Source organism: Xenopus tropicalis, chromosome 4, assembly GCF_000004195.4.
Source record: "Xenopus tropicalis strain Nigerian chromosome 4, UCB_Xtro_10.0, whole genome shotgun sequence".
NCBI classification, from domain to species: domain Eukaryota; kingdom Metazoa; phylum Chordata; class Amphibia; order Anura; family Pipidae; genus Xenopus; species Xenopus tropicalis.
Genome location: NC_030680.2, coordinates 139455416 through 139475567, shown reverse-complemented (window position 1 = coordinate 139475567; position 20152 = coordinate 139455416). Strand labels below are relative to the sequence as shown.

The 20152-nt window shown below is 40.3% G+C and overlaps 1 protein-coding gene across 4 annotated transcripts; it reads left to right on the top strand.

Moving 5' to 3' along the window:
- The first annotated feature begins 2806 nt into the window (after positions 1 to 2806).
- LOC100497175 (deoxyribonuclease gamma) lies at positions 2807 to 20152 on the top strand. 4 transcript variants are annotated; one of them, XM_004914143.4, is made up of 10 exons: positions 2813 to 2912; positions 5673 to 5865; positions 7756 to 7849; positions 9117 to 9205; positions 11510 to 11593; positions 13165 to 13277; positions 14890 to 15002; positions 17741 to 17898; positions 18625 to 18718; positions 20010 to 20152. In XM_004914143.4, the coding sequence occupies exons 3-10, from the start codon at positions 7769 to 7771 to the stop codon at positions 20085 to 20087; spliced, it is 810 nt and encodes a 269-aa protein (XP_004914200.1). In that variant the 5' UTR covers positions 2813 to 2912; positions 5673 to 5865; positions 7756 to 7768; the 3' UTR covers positions 20088 to 20152. The 4 variants fall into 4 exon arrangements, with proteins under 4 accessions (XP_002938432.1, XP_004914200.1, XP_004914201.1 ...); XM_004914144.4 differs by having other exon boundaries at positions 2826 to 2912; positions 5706 to 5865; XM_002938386.5 differs by lacking the exon at positions 5673 to 5865 and having other exon boundaries at positions 2807 to 2912.

Below are 20152 nucleotides of genomic sequence, written 5' to 3'. Positions count from 1 at the left end.
TTTTCAGAAGCAGAGCAGAATTGTGCTTGTATGTATAAACAGGTATAGGTATGGGATCCCTTATCCGGAAACCCGTTATCCAGAAAGTTCTGAATTATGTAAAGGCAATCTCCCATAGACTCCATTATAAGGAAATAATTATAATTTTTAAAAATAATTTCCTTTGTCTCTGTAATAATAAAACAGTACCTGTACTTGACCCCAACTAAGATATAATTACCCCTTATTGGGGGCAGAACAGTCCTATTGGGTTTATTTTATGTTTAAATGATTCCCTTTTCTCTGTAATAATAAAACAGTACCTGTACTTGATCCCAACTAAGATATAATTACCCCTTATTGGGGGCAGAACAGCCCTATTGGGTTTATTTCATGGTTAAATGATTCCCTTTTCTCTGTAATAATAAAAAAAGACCTGTACTTGATCCCAACTAAGATATAATTAATCCTTATTGGGGGCAGAACAGTCCTATTGGGTTTATTTAATGGTTAAATGATTCCCTTTTCTCTGTAATAATAAAACCGTACCTGTACTTGATCCCAACTAAGATATAATTACCCCTTATTGGGGGCAGAACAGCCCTATTGGGTTTATTTCATGGTTAAATGATTCCCTTTTCTCTGTAATTATAAAACCGTACCTGTACTTGATCCCAACTAAGATATAATTACCCCTTATTGGGGGCAGAACAGCCCTATTGGGTTTATTTCATGGTTAAATTATTCCCTTTTCTCTGTAATAATAAAACAGTACCTGTACTTGATCCCAAGACTTTAGTTATGGAAATCCAAATTACAGAAGGACCCCTTATCCAGAAAACCCCAGGTCCTGAACATTTTGGATAACAGGTCCCATACCTGTACTGATGGATTTAAGCAAAGCAAAAATATTCTGTTTGCCCACAAGATGGCTCTAAAGATACTCACAAAACAGCCATTTGTGCAACAGGCTACTATTTATGTGCAATGCCACAAAAAAAATGACACAGTCATACCCTGGGCATGAAGGGGCCCCATTGGTACAAACAATTCATTAGAGAATAACAAGAAAAACTGTAATGGGAAAGGCTGTTCCACGTGTGTGTGTTTGTATTAGTTGCCAATGATCTGCTTGTTTTGGGACATGGGAACAAGCATTTGGATCTGCTTATGTCCTACTTAAGAACTGTAGAGCTCTGACTCCTTTTATTTTTCCCAGGAAACACAGAGATTCACCAGTTGCTCCTCTGACTGCAGTCTAAATTACCAAAAATGTTGGTCAAGGGTAGGGGAAGGGGTGGTTTTGCTTGATTATTGCCCCTGTGCCATATCTGTGGGCAATTCCCCCTGGTCATAATGCAACAAACATTGCATTATAATAATGGAAAAATAAAAACAGCAGTCTAACTGGGTGGGCTTACATAAACCCTTTGCCTGTATTTTTACCTGCTCCCACCCAATCTGCTACCCACCATAAATTAAGAATTGGGGTCAACATGAAAAAGAAATGATGTTACACATGGGTGGGTAAAAGTTGCCCAGAGAGACAGAAAAGCCTATTTTGTTGCCCAACCTGGACCTGCAACCCCCCAACATGTATTCGCATTTACCTGCCCATCCAATACCTGACCCATAGCAGGACTCTACAATAAGGTGCAAGCTGCCATCCCACCCACAGGCAGTATTATTATTATTATCATGTATTTATTTAAAACAACCAAAACAAATACAAGATTTAAATGGGGTCCTGGCCAAAAGAGATTACAATCGAAAAGGAGAAGCAGGTAGACACAAGGTGCAGTAGGTTGTTGTGACAACATTTGTTCTACATCTTTTAATCTGTTAGAATTCCCATTCACACATGCAATTACTAATACTATTTCTCTTACATTGTGCTTAGTGCAGGGACAATACATAGTGTTAGGCTTCTCACTGCACCTATTGCTGTTTAAAACTATATTCCCATACCCTTGACTGGCCACACACCCCTTTCTGCTCAGCCACTTCTTTTTCTGGCAATTTATGAGGGGTTTATGGCTTAACAGAAGGGCAGTGGAAAGGGTATAAGTAAGGTTGTGGCCAGACAGACATGGAAGAATGGAGGATTAAATGATACTAAAACGGTCAACCTCAGTATATATTTCACCATGTCAGCTTAGAATTTAGCTAAGAGGCCCTTTACTTTTTGGTCACTGGATGAATACAGTTGAGGAGGGGGCAAAGGGGCTAGAGCAGTGATCCCCAACCAGTGGCCCGCGAGCAACATGCTGCTCACCAACCACTTCCAAAGGCCTCAAAGCAGGTGCCCATTTTTGAATTTCTGGCTTGGAGACATATTTAGGAGGCATAAAAAACACGTGTACTGCCAAGCAGAACCTCCTCTAGGCTTCCAGTCCACATTGGGCTACCAAATAGCCAATCACAGACCTTTTTTGGCACCTTTTTTTGCCAGTGTTGCTCCCCAACATTTAATATTTAAAAAAAAAAAAAAAGATTGGGGGCTCCTGGGCTAGAGGTTACATTCTATGGGGGAAGTCTAGTTTACCTTTAGCTGGGAGGGAAAATTTGATTTATTATATTCCCCTTTTCAAACTATTGTTATGTAGAACAAAGGGTGGAGATCGCTAGCAATGATATACGTTTCAATGGTAGACAGCAAGGGCAATGACGGGCGTCTCTCCTTGGGGGAAATACATAAGTTTACAATACACAACACACGAGCCTAAGCCAATGTCTTCACAGCAGGAATTCCTTTTCACATACAGTATGGATAACGATCAGGTTACACAACAGTGTTAGTGCTATTATCATATGAACACAAACCAGTTCTGCTGGTCTGGATATTGCCTTGGTTAAGGCTCTCAGCAGTGTCTTCTGCCTCATTTATTCCTGTGCGTGACCTTAAGAAGGTGGATAGAGGCAAACAGCCAACTGTAAGTTCACTCTATCGGTAAATCCTGATAGGCTAATAGATAGATAGACAGGTGAATAAACCAGGATAGTAAGGAGATGCAAATGCCAATGGTACTAAAAATGGTATTTTTGTTATACAGTATGTGGTATTACCAGGTTTATTAACTTGCTCCGGGTGTTTCCCACCCCTCCATATGGCTTTCCACTTAATGTAGGACATGTATTTCCACTTTAACATTGCATCCCAGTGGTCAAATAGGTTATTTTAGAGTATTTTGTGAAGGTAGATGCCTTTATGCTTTATTGAGAGGCTGAAATTCTGCATGGAAAGGCACAATATCCAAAGATACAGTTAGTTTTATGTAGATTTATATATGTGCATGTATATTTATATATGTGTTTGTTTGAAAGAAAGAAAATGATAGATAGCTAGATAGATGAAAATGTTCTTGAAAATGTAGTCCTCAGATGCACCTTATCAGTGGGTACAAGGTGCCTTGGCAGATGCAGCAGTGAATGGCTGGATGCCATGCAGTGTTGGCTGAACCTCCTGTAGATGTTTTATTTTTATCAGGGCTTTCCCTAGTTCATAACAAGGGTATATCAATAGATATATGTACTGTAGAAACATAGCCACAGTCTGGAAATCACTGGTGTAGCTATTTGGTACTATATAAATAAGCGGCTTTGTAGCTGTGGGAACCATTAAAAGGAGAAAAGGCTCAGGTTACATAGCAGAAAAATTCCATAAAATATAATGGTGCTCTACAGAGCTTATTTGCTATTTAACCTGTAGCCCTATAAGTGGGGTATCTGATCAACTGCAATATATTTAAAAGGGGTCTTAACCCACTGGGTTTATAAACTGAATCAACTAAATACATTAGCCCCTTATGGTTTAAATGAACACTTTTATATGTTTTTGAATCATAGATACATTAGTTTCTTTATGTATTTGCTTTTTACAACAATGCAATTAGGGATGGATGTTTCCTACAATGTATTTTACTACCTCCTTTTAAAAGCTTATATGTATATGGCACCCATGGTTGGATCCCCTTTGCCCCCTTTCCCTTGATGGGTGGGATTTCTGCTAACCTGGGCGAAAGCTGCACAATGATTGCTGAGTTGTTGTTCTCAGGTTTATATATTATTTTTAATGGAAAATGGTGTCCTATTATATATAGGTCCTATATGAGGACTAAAACATCGCCCTGTTTTGCTTTTAACTATGATTAATAAAAGAAAGTTTTTATTAAGAAATACTCCCCAGTGTGCATCTAATTTGTATAGTTTTGCAGTTTTGGCTTAATTAATCATTTTTTTCTATATTTGGAGTGCTGGAATTTTTGGACTTAATATATACAGGTATAGGATCCCTTGGCCGGAAACCAAGATACAATTAATCCTTATTGGACGCAGAACACTGCTATTGGGTTTATTACATTTTTTATTATTTTTTAGTAGACTTAAGGTATGGAGATCCAAAATACATAAAGATCCCTTATCCGGAAAACCCCAGGTCCCGAGCATTCTGGAAAATGGGTCCCATACCTGTAATACATATATAATATATATATATGTATCAAAAAGTCTAACCTTAAATGTATCTCTCTTTTATAAAAAGCATATTTATATTCTCATATGCACGCTCCAGCATTTTTTTTCCCCGCTTAGTAGAGTGAAAGCACACCTGCGTAAACATGGCTCATAAGAATTCTTGTGTATGGGTATGCCTGCACCTATCATTTAATGAGGATTGCTGTTAATTCCCTGGGATGACAGAAGAGCGCTATTGGCCCTAGGGCTGTGTAACCATATACAACTGTTCTAGGAAAGAAGCAAAACAAGACAGAGCTTGTGTTCAAGCAGCTGAATTTGCTCGTAGAGTGAAACTATAACTCCTTGTTAGAAAGGGTTTCTATTTATTTTACCTGAAATAGCCAAGCATGTGGGTGCATCTTAGGTATGTAACATTTCCAGGTTGTAAGTACAGGTAAGGAACCCATTATCCAGAATGCTTGGGACATGGAGTTTCCATAATTTGGATCTCCATACCTTAAGTCTACTAAAATATTATTTAAACATTTAATAAACCCATTAGGATTGTTTTGCTTCAAATAAGGATTAATTGTATCTTAGTTGGGATCAAGTACAGGTACTGTTTTATTATTACAGAGAAAAGGGAATCATTTAACCATTAAATAAACCCAATAGGGCTGTTCTGCCCCCAATAAGGGGTAATTATATCTTAGTTGGGATCAAGTACAGGTACTGTTTTATTATTACAGAGAAAAGGGAATAGTTTCAACATGAAATAAACCCAATAGGGCTGTTCTGCCCCCAATAAGGGGTAATTATATCTTAGTTGGGATCAAATACAAGGTACTGTTTTATTATTACAGAGAAAAAGGAAATTATTTTTAAAACTTTTGGAACTTTCTGGATAATGGGTCTCCGGATAACAGATCTGATACCTGTACAATAACCTTCATACTGGCTACGTAAGTTTGTGATACCCGCTAGGCCCCTTCTTCTCCAGTTAAAATGTAATGGTGGCCCTGTGATGCTGCTCTGGTTCTTTAGTTAAAGCTTCCATACACGCACACATATAAGACTTTCAAATTAGAATTACCGTCCCGATAATTTTTATACCTTGTGATAGGTCGTTTAGTCAAATTGGCGATATCCTTGGGGGCCTACAATGGAAGTCACTTTCGCTCGTTTGGTGCCTGCCAAATATTTCATGTTCAGATCATCCTGCCATTTGTTATTTTTAGGGCTTTATCCCACAATTTCAGTCTGAATGTCAGTTTTAGATCATCGCATATAAACAGACGATCCATCCGAACGTACGTTGGAAGACTACAAAATTCTGAATGTGTGTGGGCAGCATAAGTTACTTGCATGGCAGTTTCTGTATCAAACAAATATGAATCTAAACAGCTAATGAAACACCAATGATTCCTGAAGGTAATAATTATAGCAGGTCTTGACAGGACATGATTAATTTCATTAAAGGGAATTTCCTGCAATTATTAGGAGGTGGCTAATCACCATGAGTAAAGATGAAGCAGGAAAATGGTCAGGGTAGTGATAAATTGAGTAATTACATGACCAATCATCAATATCTTGATTGTAAAAAACAAGTGACCAGTCAAACAATTAAAACTGTAATACATTGATTATGTTGATGATATGAAAGATATTGTAAGTGCTATGAGGATTTAAATACTTTCCTGGTGATATAGAAGCAACTTTGGCTCAATCTCCAAGTGTTTGTGATCCAACACAATCTTCCACTGAATTAGAACCATGCCCCAGCTGCCCAGCCTCAAATTATAACTTAAAATGCTTGCTTGGCTATTCTCATTTATAATTTTTAATGATTTATAAGAATTTTGTCAAAAACCCTTATGTCTTACTCCACCATAGATTAATATTGCCACTTAGATGTGTGTATTATTATTAACATTTATTTATAAAGCGCCAACATATCCCGCAGCGCTGTACAATAAGTGGGTCTCATACATTGGACATACAGAGTAACATATAAAGCAATCAATAACCGATACAAGAGGTGAAGAGAGGCCTGCCCAAAAGAGCTTACAATCGTGTACTTGCATATTTTGTTGGATGGTGGAAAATATCCAGCATGGCAGTTTGAGTGCCATAATTTCAATTAAAGTTAGATTGCAATACATACACATAATAGCTCTGGGTTACAGCATTTGCTCATTACAGGGCACATCTCATGAAAATTACTAGGAAATAACCTCAGTCTACTCCTTTGTGTCCTCCCCTCTGATGTAGGGTACTTAGCTCACTATGTTCCTCAGAAAGGGCTATATGCTATTCAACCACCAACCCTTATTACCTTGTACACCTAGAATACCTACACACAGGATATTGGTCGGACCAATTCAAGGGAGCCTCACCAAAACATGGGCTCCTTGATATTCTCTTCAATAGGGTCCCTGGCTACACACTCTGCCCCTGTTCCTATAGGATGGATCCCAGAGAAGGAATAGTGACCTTTGCTTTCATTCAAGAGTTTTCTCCTGACACTAGTTTGGTGGCCCTACTCTCTATCAATGTTCCCCTTTAATTGTTGTGTGCACAACAAATTTTGTGTCAAAACACATAATTATGTACTTATTCTGAGCCACTCACTTAATTATGCACAGTTTTTAAAACTGAGTGCAAAAGATCCTATTTACACAGTAGTGATGTGCGACTCCCAACCTGCACCCAACCAGACCCAGCAATCCAGCTTTATTTATAGATCTGCTCCAGCCCCACCCTACCCCATTCCTGCCAGAGGCTTAAGCGGGGTTGTGGGCTGTAAGGCTGAAAGGAGTTCAGCCCAAACCTGCCTGTGACCCAAAAATGTTGCTTGCCCAAACCCACCCAACCCATGGGTAAACACGCGGGTCCCGTGGGTAAGCGTGTGTGTCCTATGAGTTTTGGTCCAGCCCACATAAATATTAGAGGGGGGATTGACTACCCTAGAAAAAAGTCTATTTCTTGGTTGAAAATGACAATATAAGGAGTGTCAAACTGCTAACACAATGAAAACTAAAGAGCGTAAAAATGAATGTAAATTGCAATGTGCTCAGATGAGTTCTACATTGTTCAGGGGCTTTACTTGTCCTTCAACAAAGACCAGAGTATTTTCAGACAAACACCCACACACCTTACAATCTACCCCTTCCAGTTAAGAGGCTTATAATCTGTAGTTCAGCACATTTCTTTTAAGAACAGCATTTTACAAACAGGAAGGGGAAGAATGAAAATGAACTGTGGTATGCACCACAAATGTAACGCGATGTGTTTCACATGCTTATTCTCCTTTTCACACAGAAATTGTACTAAGATGAAAATTGCTTCATTTAACGCCAGGAGATTTGGAGTGAAGAAATGTTCAGACCCCAAGGTCTCCGCAGTTATCACCAAGGTAGGTTACAGGACCTGTGGTTGAACACTATTCTGGCTACAGCTGCTATGAAACACTCACAAATCTGGGCTGCCATTAGCCAAAAACAGTAAATGAGACTATTGGTTCTAATAAGAATAGTTGGTTTCTACTGCAGTAAGGGAAGAAAAGAAACAGTAAAGGGCTATTTTTTATCCTTAACACTCTGCCGCAGGAGCAAGATAAGATACTTTCTAGGAATTAAATGCTGAGGGCCAAAAATTTCAGGGGTCATTTACTTATCCCTGAAGTGCAAGTGTAAGAACACTAAGGGACACAATGCAGGGTTGGACTGGGCCGGCGGAACACCTGGAAGAAAACCTGGTGGGCCCTACAAAGCAGGGAGGATGGGCTGGGGTGCCGGGAGGAGGGCCCTTGACGTTGCAGCCCCAGTGGGCTTCTGAAGCCCCAGTCTGACTTGGGCACAACAGCAATGCCAGAGGGGCTGCTGTAAGATGCCATAGATAGTAACTATTATTGGGCTGATGGGGGGCTGTTTGGGCCTCTGTGTACTTGAAATTTCAACGCCTATTTTGAAACCCAGTCCAGACCTAAAGCAGTCAATGCTTCATGGGGGAAGCGGCAGGTCTCAGCACTCCAATAATTCTCTAAGTTCCTGAAAAGGCAAGCAGGAGTAGTTTGCAGCCATAAGTAATGGGAGGAGTGGGTGAGAGCTAAATGAGGTATTAAGCCAGAAGTGGGTGCTGCAGCAGTGGGAGCAAGTACCTCTTGGCCCAGCACTTGCCAATAGGATGGCATCAACAATTATCTTCACCCTTGCATGCCATAGTGTTTAACTATTAACTAGATAAACTATGTTATCAGTGCTCAAAACACAGAAAGAAATCGCCAGCGCTCGGTCTAAACCACACTGTAGCGTTGGCCAGCTGCTAGAAACACACTATTGTGCCAGTAATATCTCACTATTGTGCGACTAATCTCCCCACGTGCCAGAGCCCTTAAGCCCCAGCTCATTAGCACACACATGAAAGTGATTCATTGGTTGTTATCTGGTATGTTATCAGTGCTGCTTGTGTAAACCTATCCCCAGGCAGCAGTGCTGTATGCCCACACAGTAAATTTAGACCACTGAAACCACAATGGGATCACAATACAGGCAGTATATAGGGACAATATTTTTCTATTTTGGGATAAATCTCTAATAGGAGCGTTCCCTTGCACATGGTTATGTATGAAAGCATAATGCCCCAGAAAAGCCCCCACAAGCCAATCTCACTTCTCCTTTCAGATTGCGGCGCGTTATGACATCATTGTGATTCTAGAAGTGTTTGATGCAAAGGAAAAAGCAGCCAAGAAGCTCGTGGAGCAGTTGAACAGGTCAGTGCTGGAACAATCCATAGAACAATAATCACAAGTATTCAGAGGAGGAATGTTCTGTGCACGCGCACACACTGGGGCTCATTTATCAATGCATCGCAGCACACAAACCGACGCAATTATGATTATGCGCCATTTTGTGTGCACACGCAATTGCATATGCGTTACATTGCGTCGGTTCATTTATTTTTCCGCCAGTTCTTTTTTTATGCCCATGTCGCAAATACTGGGCAATAATGTCGCAAGCAACAACGTGTTTTTTGGGGGTGTGGCTATGGGCGAGTGCCTGATTTTTGCGTGTGTGCACTTTGCGCCTATATATGTGCTATTTGCGTATATAGGGGCAGATTTGCGCCGGCATGGCTGCATTGAAATCTTTACGCCTGTTCATTTGTGGCATAGTTCTGACTGCACGTTCTTCACTATTTGCGCTAGTATATCCGCAGATTTGCGCTACGATAGACTAATTTAGGTATGTCATTAATAAAACCATGTTAAGGTTTCTCAGATTTATGATATGTTAATTAGCATTATTATAAAATATAATTGTTAATTTGTTTACAATGTTTTAATAACATTTACCTTTTTTTTTACTTTGTTCTAATCTATAAATGCAGTTTCCCTTGTTAATGTGATGGAGCCTTTCATATCTTTTTTCCATTTAACAACTAATTGACTGGGTTGGTAAGTTAGGAAGCATGTAGTTGGTGCGGGCTTATTAGAGCATTAGTTTGCGCCATCTATGCACACAATTTATGACAAGTTTTGCGTCGTCATATGTGCAGGTTTGCGCCATCTTATGTGCATGTTTGTATGGTGCAGCAGTTTGCGTCAAAACTAGCGCATGAAACTTTAAGCGACCTTGTTTGCGCTATACTGTTAAATATGCTTATGAGCAGGGCAAAAGTTTTGCCTCTGCGACTATTGCAGCGCTGCGATGCATTGGTAAATGAGCCCCACTATGTTCATAAAATTTAGAGGGGATGTTAAACCAAAACGTTAATCATTCTGTGATCATTCTGCACCTTTCTATGAACTGAGCGGTATAAAAAATTGCTGTCATTCAGGCATGCACGTATCTTACAGGAGCAGACCCCCTGTCTGTTATAGGGGGGATAATTATATTATACAATCTCTATCGATCTACAACACTGTCTAATGGCAGCCACATTCTGTACCGGTCATTGTGTGCAGCACAGTTAGTCGCTCACAACATGGACTCTTGGCCTTTCCCTACCTATGAACACTACTGTCCCCCTCTACACACTGCCAGAATGGCCATAGACTTCTTTTTACTCCTCCAGATACACTTTCTTGAAAAAAACTTTATAAGTCACACACAAACACAACAAAGAGCACCAAAGAAACAATAAAAGCTGCAGACAGATTTCCCGGTACATATCATGTTGTTCTGCCTAAGTCCCTCCAGATGTCGGCAGCTTATTGGCCTGTGTATGAGGCCCCCAACGGACATGCCTTACCAATATTTGGCCAGAAATCATTTAGGTTTGAAAATCGATGTATAGGATGGGCCTTCATATGGCCCAGTGCTAGGCCTGACACCTTTTTTCTTTCCCAATACCAGCCTTCCATATTCCTCGGGGCATGACATCACTTGATAGCAGGGCATGATGTCACTTGAGGGCAGGGCTATAATGGATGGGATGAGATAATGGGCAGGCATGGTGGAAAAAAGTTGGTTGGGACTGGAAAATGGGCAGACTAGGCACAAAAAAAGTTGGTGCAGAGGTAGGCCTGTGGTTATAAGGGGGGCAAATGGCAGCAGAGAGGGTCAGGGAAGGGAGGAATTTATAGGGTATTACAAATATTCTATCAAGTACATTCCCGGTAAAATTGTAATATTGGTGCAGGCCCTAGCTGGCGATTTACCCACAAGACCGGTCAAAAGACGGCTAAGTGGCATACCTACACAGTGCATGATCCGATCACTGACCACAATGCCAAGGTGAGGAAAAGCTACTGTTTAAAATCTCTCTTAATCAGTGGTGTAATGTCCCCCTCCAATTCCTCCCTCCAAGGTTACTATTCCTGTACATGTTCTATAACTCGTAGGCACAGAATTTTCAACCTGAGGTTATAGTTCATTGGGCCGTGATGATCTTCTCATAGGGTGAGGTGGGGGCAGAAGTTTCCTAGCAGGAATTATCAGCCTCACCACTAACATCCCAGTTGTTGCATCAGTCTATATGGTTTTTGGTGTAATTACTATTATTGTTATAATTCCAGTTCAGTAAAATAGACTTGAACTATTAATTAGTGCTAATTATGCATTCCGTTGTTTAGCTGCAGTGACGAACGTTATAATTACATTCTGAGCACGCCTTTGGGGAGAAAAGAATACAAGGAACAATACCTCTTTGTCTATCGGTAAGAAACAGGTTCTTTATGATTTCCATTTAGTTCATAATTGAAGGCACGTTATGTGATTTATCACTGTAAGGCCGGAAACTAATTCTGTGCATTTAGATTGTCGTCTCCCTTGTGTAGGGTAGCGTTTGCTGCAACGCTCTCAAAGAAAAGTATAGCAATTACCCACTCATTCCTAATAACAATCATTTGCCATTCACTGAATAAGGAGATATTTCTGCCGGTATCGGTGTCCACAGACAGAAGGGGGGTATCCAAGAATTTTGGATCTCATCTGTTCTCCCTGAAAACACCCCAACCGAAAAAGCTTTGCCTCTGTAAATAGCAGAGACTTAAGCCGGCCATACACCTTCAGATTTTAGTCTTCTTTCGACAAACGTTCAGATATTGGTCGTACATTTATGCAATGGTCTGAAACTAACATTCAGCCTAATTGTAGGATAAAGCTCTAAAAATAAAAAATCGGAGGATGTTCTAAACATGAAATGATTGGCAGGCACCAATCATCCAATGTGACTTCCTGGAAATTATTGTGGGGCCCCCAAGGATATTGTCAGATACACAATACATGCGCAGATTTTATCGGTACACAAACCAAATTTAACTCATCCATCCATTTAAACGACCAACCACCATGGTACGAAAATTATCTAATTATTGGGACAATAATTCTGAGCCCACACGGTCCAAAAATCATACAAAATATGAGTACATGAATGGCCAGCTTGACATATCATCAGAGGCTCTTTCCTTGTTAGTGTCTCTTTTTGTGTATGGCCTGGTTTTCAATTCGTAATTTCAATAACTTTTCAATTGGTCTTAATTATTTGCCTTTCTCTTCTGACTCTATCCAACTTTCAAATGGGGGTCAGTGACCCCGGCAGCCAAAAAACTATTGACACTAAAAAAACTCTCTGACTATCACCATTGCAGCCTAGGCACGTGTCTTTTCTGCCTACCCCTAGTTCCGACCCTGCTAAAAGTTAACTCAAAGGTGAACAACCCCTTTATTTCAAGGGACAACAAACAAGACTCTGAGCAATAAAGCTACTTCAGCTACTTTACAGAGTAGTAATTCTCACTCTTTTTGTCAGCCAAATGCCTTTAAATGGGGTATGATGTGAACACTGATATTCTACTAGCAATCAGATTTGTAATTTTTTTGTAGTTTTTTCAGTTATTTAGCTTTTTGTTCAGCAGCTCTCCAGTTTGGAATTTCAGCAGCTGTTTGGTTGCTAGGGTCTTGTTTACCTTAGCAACCAGACAGTGGTTAGATTGAGAGACTGAATATGAGTAGAATAGGAAACACAATTTAACAATAAGACTAAAAATGTAGCCTTCAAAGCAATAGTTTTTTGGCTAGTGGGGTCAGTAACCCCCATGTGAAAGCTGGAAAGATGTAGAAAAAGTAGCCTACACACCGAAGTCAAATTTTATCTAAAGGGTTTGCTTATGTCTATGTTGCTCTTGGTACTTTTTCCCCCAGGCTGCTTTATAAAATATGCCTCGTTTAGTGATTGAATGAATGAATCCCACAGCACATTATGCTGCAAACCCCTTCTGTTTTACAGGGAGGAGCAGGTGAAGGTGAAGGACACGTATCAGTATGAAGATATGCAGCATGGAGATGAAGATTCCTTCGCCCGAGAACCCTTCATTGTCAGATTTGAAGCCAAAAAGTCTGGTATGGGAAATGCCCTTCAGAAAACTGTATATCCATTCTGCAGATTCCATCATCTGCCTGTGGGCTACACTCTATTCAGCAGTATGAGGGGCTTAACCACACAGAAAGCAGACCCTGTGGTTGCCCAGGAGCGCAGAGGGCCTAGTAAGGCACATATTAAATAGCAATTTCAATATATCTTGGTAGAATAGGCCAACTTACCAATGTATTGGGGCTCTAAATTGGACTTGCTGTGGGGCCCAATAGCATCTAATGATGCCACTGAGCAATATGCTGTAACCTGCTGCACTATGGCTGTTGTGAATTAACTACCTAGAGTTGCCACCTGTTTCAAATAGAAGAGAGTCCAATTGGCACTTTATCCAAGCATTAACTTTTTTTGATTGCAGCTTTGACCCAATAAGTTCACCTTGCAGGAATGTCACATAGAATTGAGATAAAACTTTGTGGGAAAGTGAAAAGAAATTTCCTGGTGTAGAATATGTAGATAAGTGGATCTCTTATTTCTGCATACACAACCACACACCGTGTCTAAAAACTCAATAAGGGAAAGTACAATGTTCCAGTCTGGGGAGACTGCCTACTCACCAAATCTGAGAGGTATATGTGCCAAACATAATACATAAAAACTCCAGAACCGTTAGAATACAAGGAAGGGAATATCAGATAGTATGTCCTTATATAGAGATTAAAATCCCAACTGGGTATACCCACAAACATAACACAGCAAATAGTGTTGTGCAAGTAATCACTCAGTCCAATCCTAATTTGAGCACAAAGTCCCACTATGCTTCACCTAGGGCTGCCACTTGACTGGTTTTGACCTAGACCTGATTTTAACAAGTCAAAAACTGCCTGCCCAGTTTCCCAAATGAGGAAATCCAGACAGGACCCTCCTTAAATGACATGTCGACCGGCCAATTGCCAAGCTATCGTCCCATCCCCTGATGCCATGATCCCCGCCACTGACATCACACAATCTGTTTCATGACATTGATTTGCTGTCTCCATAATGTCTCCACCTAGCCCCCTGCCCAGAGTTCAAGTAGCTGGGAAGTTGCAACCCTATACCTACCAGTATCCAGCACTTTATGTTGGAGGATACTGAAATTCAGTCATAGTTCATGATGGGTGCTACTTTGGTGCCATTCTGAAAATTTGTCACTTGTTCTAGAGATCCATTGTGATGCCCTAGGAGGTAAGCATGAGCAAAGTTCTACTTTGCTGAGCACAAGCACCACCCAGAGCAGCTGCAATGGATCCATTGCCAAGAGACAAGATGGCGGTGCAGTACTCAGTAGACATGAACCTGCATTTTCAGTGGAGGACTGCTGGTCCAGGGTCTAAGGCTAGAAATTATAATCACTGTGGGGGTGCATAATAAACCTGCACTCTGCATTGATTAACCACTTTCTTGTATTAAATAAACCAAAAAACTAATGCCACCATTTCAGCCACCAGAAAATATCATGCCACTTGTTTGTTGGTTTGCCAATTTTTGCTACATGTGATAGGGGCATAAATGAAAAGTTTCTTGTTTTTTTCTATATACCTCTATCCATCTCTATCTTTAATCCTGGCCCTGTTCAACCAAAATGTCATTTTTCTTCAGCTCTGAAAGATTTCGTTCTGATTCCGATACACACGACTCCAAAGGACTCGGTGCAGGAGATCGATGAGCTGTATGACGTCTATGAGCATGTTAAAGAGAAATGGGGTACCGAGGTATGAAATATGATGGAATTTGCATGTGTTAGAGGCCCCCGTAACCAAAATAAATATTAGATTGTTTTTTGTCAGTGGGAAACCCTTGACACAAGGGACCAAGCAATCCTTCTTTTGCAAACACTGGTTTTGGTTTAGGATTCAGCTGAACTCCAGCACTTCCTATTCCAATCTTACAATATACAGAATTACACACAGGGAGGACAAGTGTTATAATAAATACAATAAATATATATAAATGCACAGGGAATAATTGCCATGTGGTATGAGACACAGTAGGAAGGAGGTCCCTGCCCCGTAGAGCTTACAATCTAAGTGGTTGGGTAACATACAGGCACAAATTGGAAGGTAAGAGTGCACCAGGTATGGGCATTTGCCCTTAAGTGCAGGAATAGACATGCCAAGAATCTGCCCCTACACTCCTAAAAGCATCTTGATGTTCCTGCCCCCTGTGCCATTGTGCCAGCCCTGCAATAAGAAGCTTTTGGGAGGGTAGGGGTAGTTTTGGCTAAAAGTCCACCACATGTGGCAGTAGCCTTTTATCTTGGCTGGGGCTCCTTTTTGGAAAAAAAACTCCACAAATTTGGAGAAAACTTGCTAAGAACCACACCACCATGTCACCAGTTTCTTAGGAATCTTCAGCTTGGGCTTGTGGGAGAGCTTGTAGGCCAGGGACAAATTAACTGGTGTCTAACACATTGCTACCTCACTGTAATAAATTATATGCATTGCTTCCATCCCAAAGTGGTTTGCCCGCAGGTCATGCATCTTTAGCAAAAGGAATGTTGTGTCCACCAACCAATTTTAAACCTTTAGGCAAAGTAAGTGCAATGAGCCTGTGATTACACAACTGTAGTTCCTGTATACTGTCTGCACAAAAGTTTGTACCATCAATGTTTTAGTCCCTCCTCCCCTGCCAGGATTTCAAATGATATACAAAGAGAAGAACAGTTTTGCAGCTGGATGGGCCATAAACAGACTGACCTAAAGCTAATGTGAGACTTAGTGGATTCGCTGCTGGCGTAAAAAAATTAACCTCCCAACTACCTCTTGCGGTTCCCACTGACTTCCAGGGATACTGCACAAAAGTGTGGGTGGGAGAGTTTTTTTTTTACCCTAAAATGCTTAAGATGTAAACGTATTCATACGTGCACTTCTGTGAGGGGTTCTCCATCCATTTGTGTTTGTGATCAGTTAACTTAAAGAGGTAGTTCACCTTTAAATTAGGCTGATGCCACACGGGCGTAGGGCTGAAATTTTCGGCAAGCAGTTTTCCGCTTGCCGAAAATTTCAGCCCTACGCCTTGTGTGGCATCAGCCTTAACTTTTAAAATGATGCAGACATTGATATTCTGAGACAATTTGCAATTGGTTCTCTTTTATTTTGAATGGTATTTCCGTTATTTAGCTTTTTGCTCAGCAGCTCTCCATTTGATATTTCAGCAGCTATCTGGTTGCTAGGGTCTTATTTACCCTAGCAACCAGGTAGTGGTTTAAACGAGAGATGGTTTTTGGCTGCCGGGGGTCAGTGACCCCCATTTGAAGGCTGGAAAGATGCAGAAGAGAAAGGCAAATTATTCAAGAACTATAAGAAAAATAATTAGAAAGGCCAATTGCAAATTTGTGAGGAATAGGCCACTCTATAACATACTAAAAGTTAACTTAAAAGTGAACCAACCCTTTAGATGTGTTTACGTTAGTTTTATAGTGAGAGAAGCAGTGGGAACTGACATACCAGGCACTATTATATACAGTGACGCAGTCTATATACAAACCCAGCAGATTATATACAGTGAGGAGCAGTGGGTACTAATGGCATATATTCCGGCCCTGGCACTATAACACTGGCACTGATACACAACATTGGCCCAAAAAATTAATTTAATTTCAGCTAGTGATTCAGCCTTTAGAACTGTATAGTACCTGTGGGATGAAATCTGCAGCAAAAGTTCAGAGTTACTGAGGTTCTCAAGTAAAGTTATAGCCTCCAGATTCTTCTTTTCAGTTATTATGTCTGCACTGACTTCAGTTTGAAATATCTCCAGAGCCCTGTCTGCATCTGTGCCTTGATTGGTCAATTTTACTGTCTGTCAAGAAAGCTATGCTCTGATTGGAGAATGCACAAGAAGAATGATCCAATCAGACCACAGTGAGTTTTTTTTGTTTTGTTTTTTTTTAAGGTGCCAAGCAGGTTTGGGCCTTATTGAAAATCCACTTACGATTAGGGGTTTCTGTGTTGCGTGGGGCTCTCTAACACTTTTGGTTCACAAGCCAACTTATACGAATACAGGTATAGGACCCATTATCCAGAATGTTCGGGACCAAGGGTATTCCGGATAAGGGGTCTTTCCGTAATTTGGATCTCCATACCTTAAGTCTACTAAAAAATCAATAAACATTAATTAAACCCATTAGGATTGTTTTGCATCCAATAAGGATTATTTATATCTTAGTTGGGATCAATTACAAAGTACTGTTTTATTTCTACAGAGAAAAAGGAAATCAGTTTTAAAAATCTGAATTATTTGATTAAAATGGAGTCTATGGGAGACAGGCTTTGCGTAATTCTGAGCTTTCTGGATAATGGGTTTCCGGATAAGGGATCCCATACCTGTACAATATATTAATTGTTGTATTGTACATATTAAAGGTACATGTGAACATATGTGGGTAAAATGAATCAATACTGTATTTCTATTTTGATAACTAAAACATATTTTGTCATTTTTCCACACAAAGAATATAATATTACTTGGAGACTTCAATGCAGATGGAGCCTATGTTTCAAACAAAAAAATGAAGACGATCCGGTTGAGGACAGATCCTGATTTACACTGGCTCATTGACGATGATACAGACACAACAGCTATCAACACAACAGACTTCTCCTATGATCGGTATGTTAGTGTGTCTGTTGGGACATGTATAAACAAAAATTCTGCAATTTTGTTTCAGTGGATAAACGGAAGCTGCTGAATAACAAATGTCACACAGGCCTTATACAGAAAATTGCAATCAAGTTGGTTCATGTATTTCTGTGCCCCTATGAAATACAAAGGAATCGGTCTAATGTACACAGGACTTTTTAAATAGTTTTGTCATTCCAGCATTTTGTAGCTTTGTGGGCGGGGAACAAAATGTTACAGATCACTTACATTAACTTGAATTGAAAGGGCCTGGAAGCCGTTTGGGCAGGGACCCCTAGATTACAATTGACGATTGGCTGTTCTGAGCCCACAGAGAAACATGCTGAAAGATTCATTGACGCTGCCGAATGCAGTGTGCAAAGCTAAAATAAAATGGCACTTAGGGTCGGACTGGGCCAGTAGGACATAGGGGAAAAAACCCAGTGGGCCTTGGCCTAGGTGGGGCCCTGTAGCCCCCTGCTGACCCAGCCCGCTCCTCCAGCTTCCCCCGCCAGGAATTGTATGTGCCAGCGCTCCCCCTGCTGGGAACTGTGTTCACAGACGCTCAGACCCAAAATGCTAAGACAAAAATTCTTGAGTAATCATAAATGTGTCCCCATGAATTGCTACATATGTTCTGCTGATGGTTCCAACATGACTATTGTAAATATCAGTGCTTAGATATAAAACTTGACATTTATCTTTGTACTTTTTCAGAATTGTTGTTCACAGCTCAATACTCAAACACGTGGTTCCCAACTCAGCCAAACCCTTCAACTTTCAAGAGGAATATAAAATGTCCTATGAGGAGGTTGGTATAACCTTATTGAATAAGCAGCTTTTTATATAAAGGTTATCAGATGCAGACTGGGGTTTAAAATAGGCCCTGGCATTGCAAGTACACAGAGGCCCAAACAGCCCCACCTGCCCAATAAATAGTGACTGACTGTGGCATCTTACAGCAGCCCCTCTGGCATTTGCCAGAACCCACAGATTGCCAGTCCGGGCCTGGGGTTATACTATCAGCCCGGGATTTAGAAATCTAGAGACTGCAATTGCAGGTTACCTACGTTAGGACTGGTTAGTGCTCTGGCTAGTATTAATATGATTACCTATTTATATAGTGCAGACATATCCCACTTTACTGAGATTATACATTATTCCCATCAGTCCCCCCAATGGACCTTACAATCTAAGGTCCCTATCACATTCACACAATAGTAATGTAAGTAAAGTAAACCCTTATTACATGAATTGTGTAGCTACAGTATAGTTTTCTGTAGAACACTGTATGCCAATTTGGCATTTTCTAGAAAAAACTAGAAATGTATTGAAAAGGACTTGTGATTTTATCTTTAAGCTAATGTCTCACCTGGTGTTTTCTCTGCTGGAAAAAATGCTAATAGAATCTGAATATGCCAATGTGTGGGTTTGAGTTATATTTGCACAAGGTTTGACATTAGCCTTTTACAAAGAGAACCGACTATGCTGAATATGGGATAATGTTATTGCTTCTTGGCTGCTGCTAACAATGTGAAATACTGTGTTAAGCTGTGTAATTTTTGAAATGAGTATTTTAATATACTGCTTTTAAGGTTCTAGGCACTTTTTGTGCTTGAACCAAGGGACTTATATCCTGGTACACAACAAACTAATCCTATTTCCTTTCTGGTAAACAGAAACCTATTTTGCTTTATGGCAGGGGTTTTAGTTATACACTCAGGATCAGAGCCTGTGTCCTATGGGACAAAACAAGATCAGATACACTTTATTCTTATGGCTCCCAAAGAACTACTACACTTCTGCTTGGAATGTTTGTTAAACAATGGGAGTAACCAGAAACATAGTACTTAGTACTATATAAGTACATTAAATATGAACATCTCATATATATAACCGTGGGGTCAGCTACCTCTATAGCCATTTTATCGATGGAGGAAATTGTGCACCCATTGCCTGCTCAAGTCCTAGGCCCATCACAAGATTCTTTGCAGGAGGGCCCAACGCCAATTTGTTCCACCTCTGGGTCTATCCCTCTCAAAAGGGTTTGGTAGTCTCCATGCAAAACCACCTGTATTTAATACACTGTATTACATTTTCAGGCTGTCGCAGTGAGCGATCACTATCCTGTGGAAGTAGAATTTAATCCTGCAAAAGGAATAAAACGAAAGAAGAACTGACATTAAAGTATATGTCTCTGTTTATACTGTATGTCTAATAAAACAGATTTTATAAAAAATGTGAA

What these genes read in the sequence shown, in the direction of transcription:
- LOC100497175 (XM_002938386.5), top strand. Translation starts at nt 7,769, where the DNA reads ATGAAAATTGCTTCATTTAACGCCAGGAGATTTGGAGTGAAGAAATGT. An exon ending in ATTTGAAGCCAAAAAGTCTG is followed by an intron (nt 13,278 to 14,889) that starts GTATGGGAAATG and finishes ATTTTTCTTCAG; the next exon opens with CTCTGAAAGATTTCGTTCTG. An exon ending in AAGAGAAATGGGGTACCGAG is followed by an intron (nt 15,003 to 17,740) that starts GTATGAAATATG and finishes TTCCACACAAAG; the next exon opens with AATATAATATTACTTGGAGA.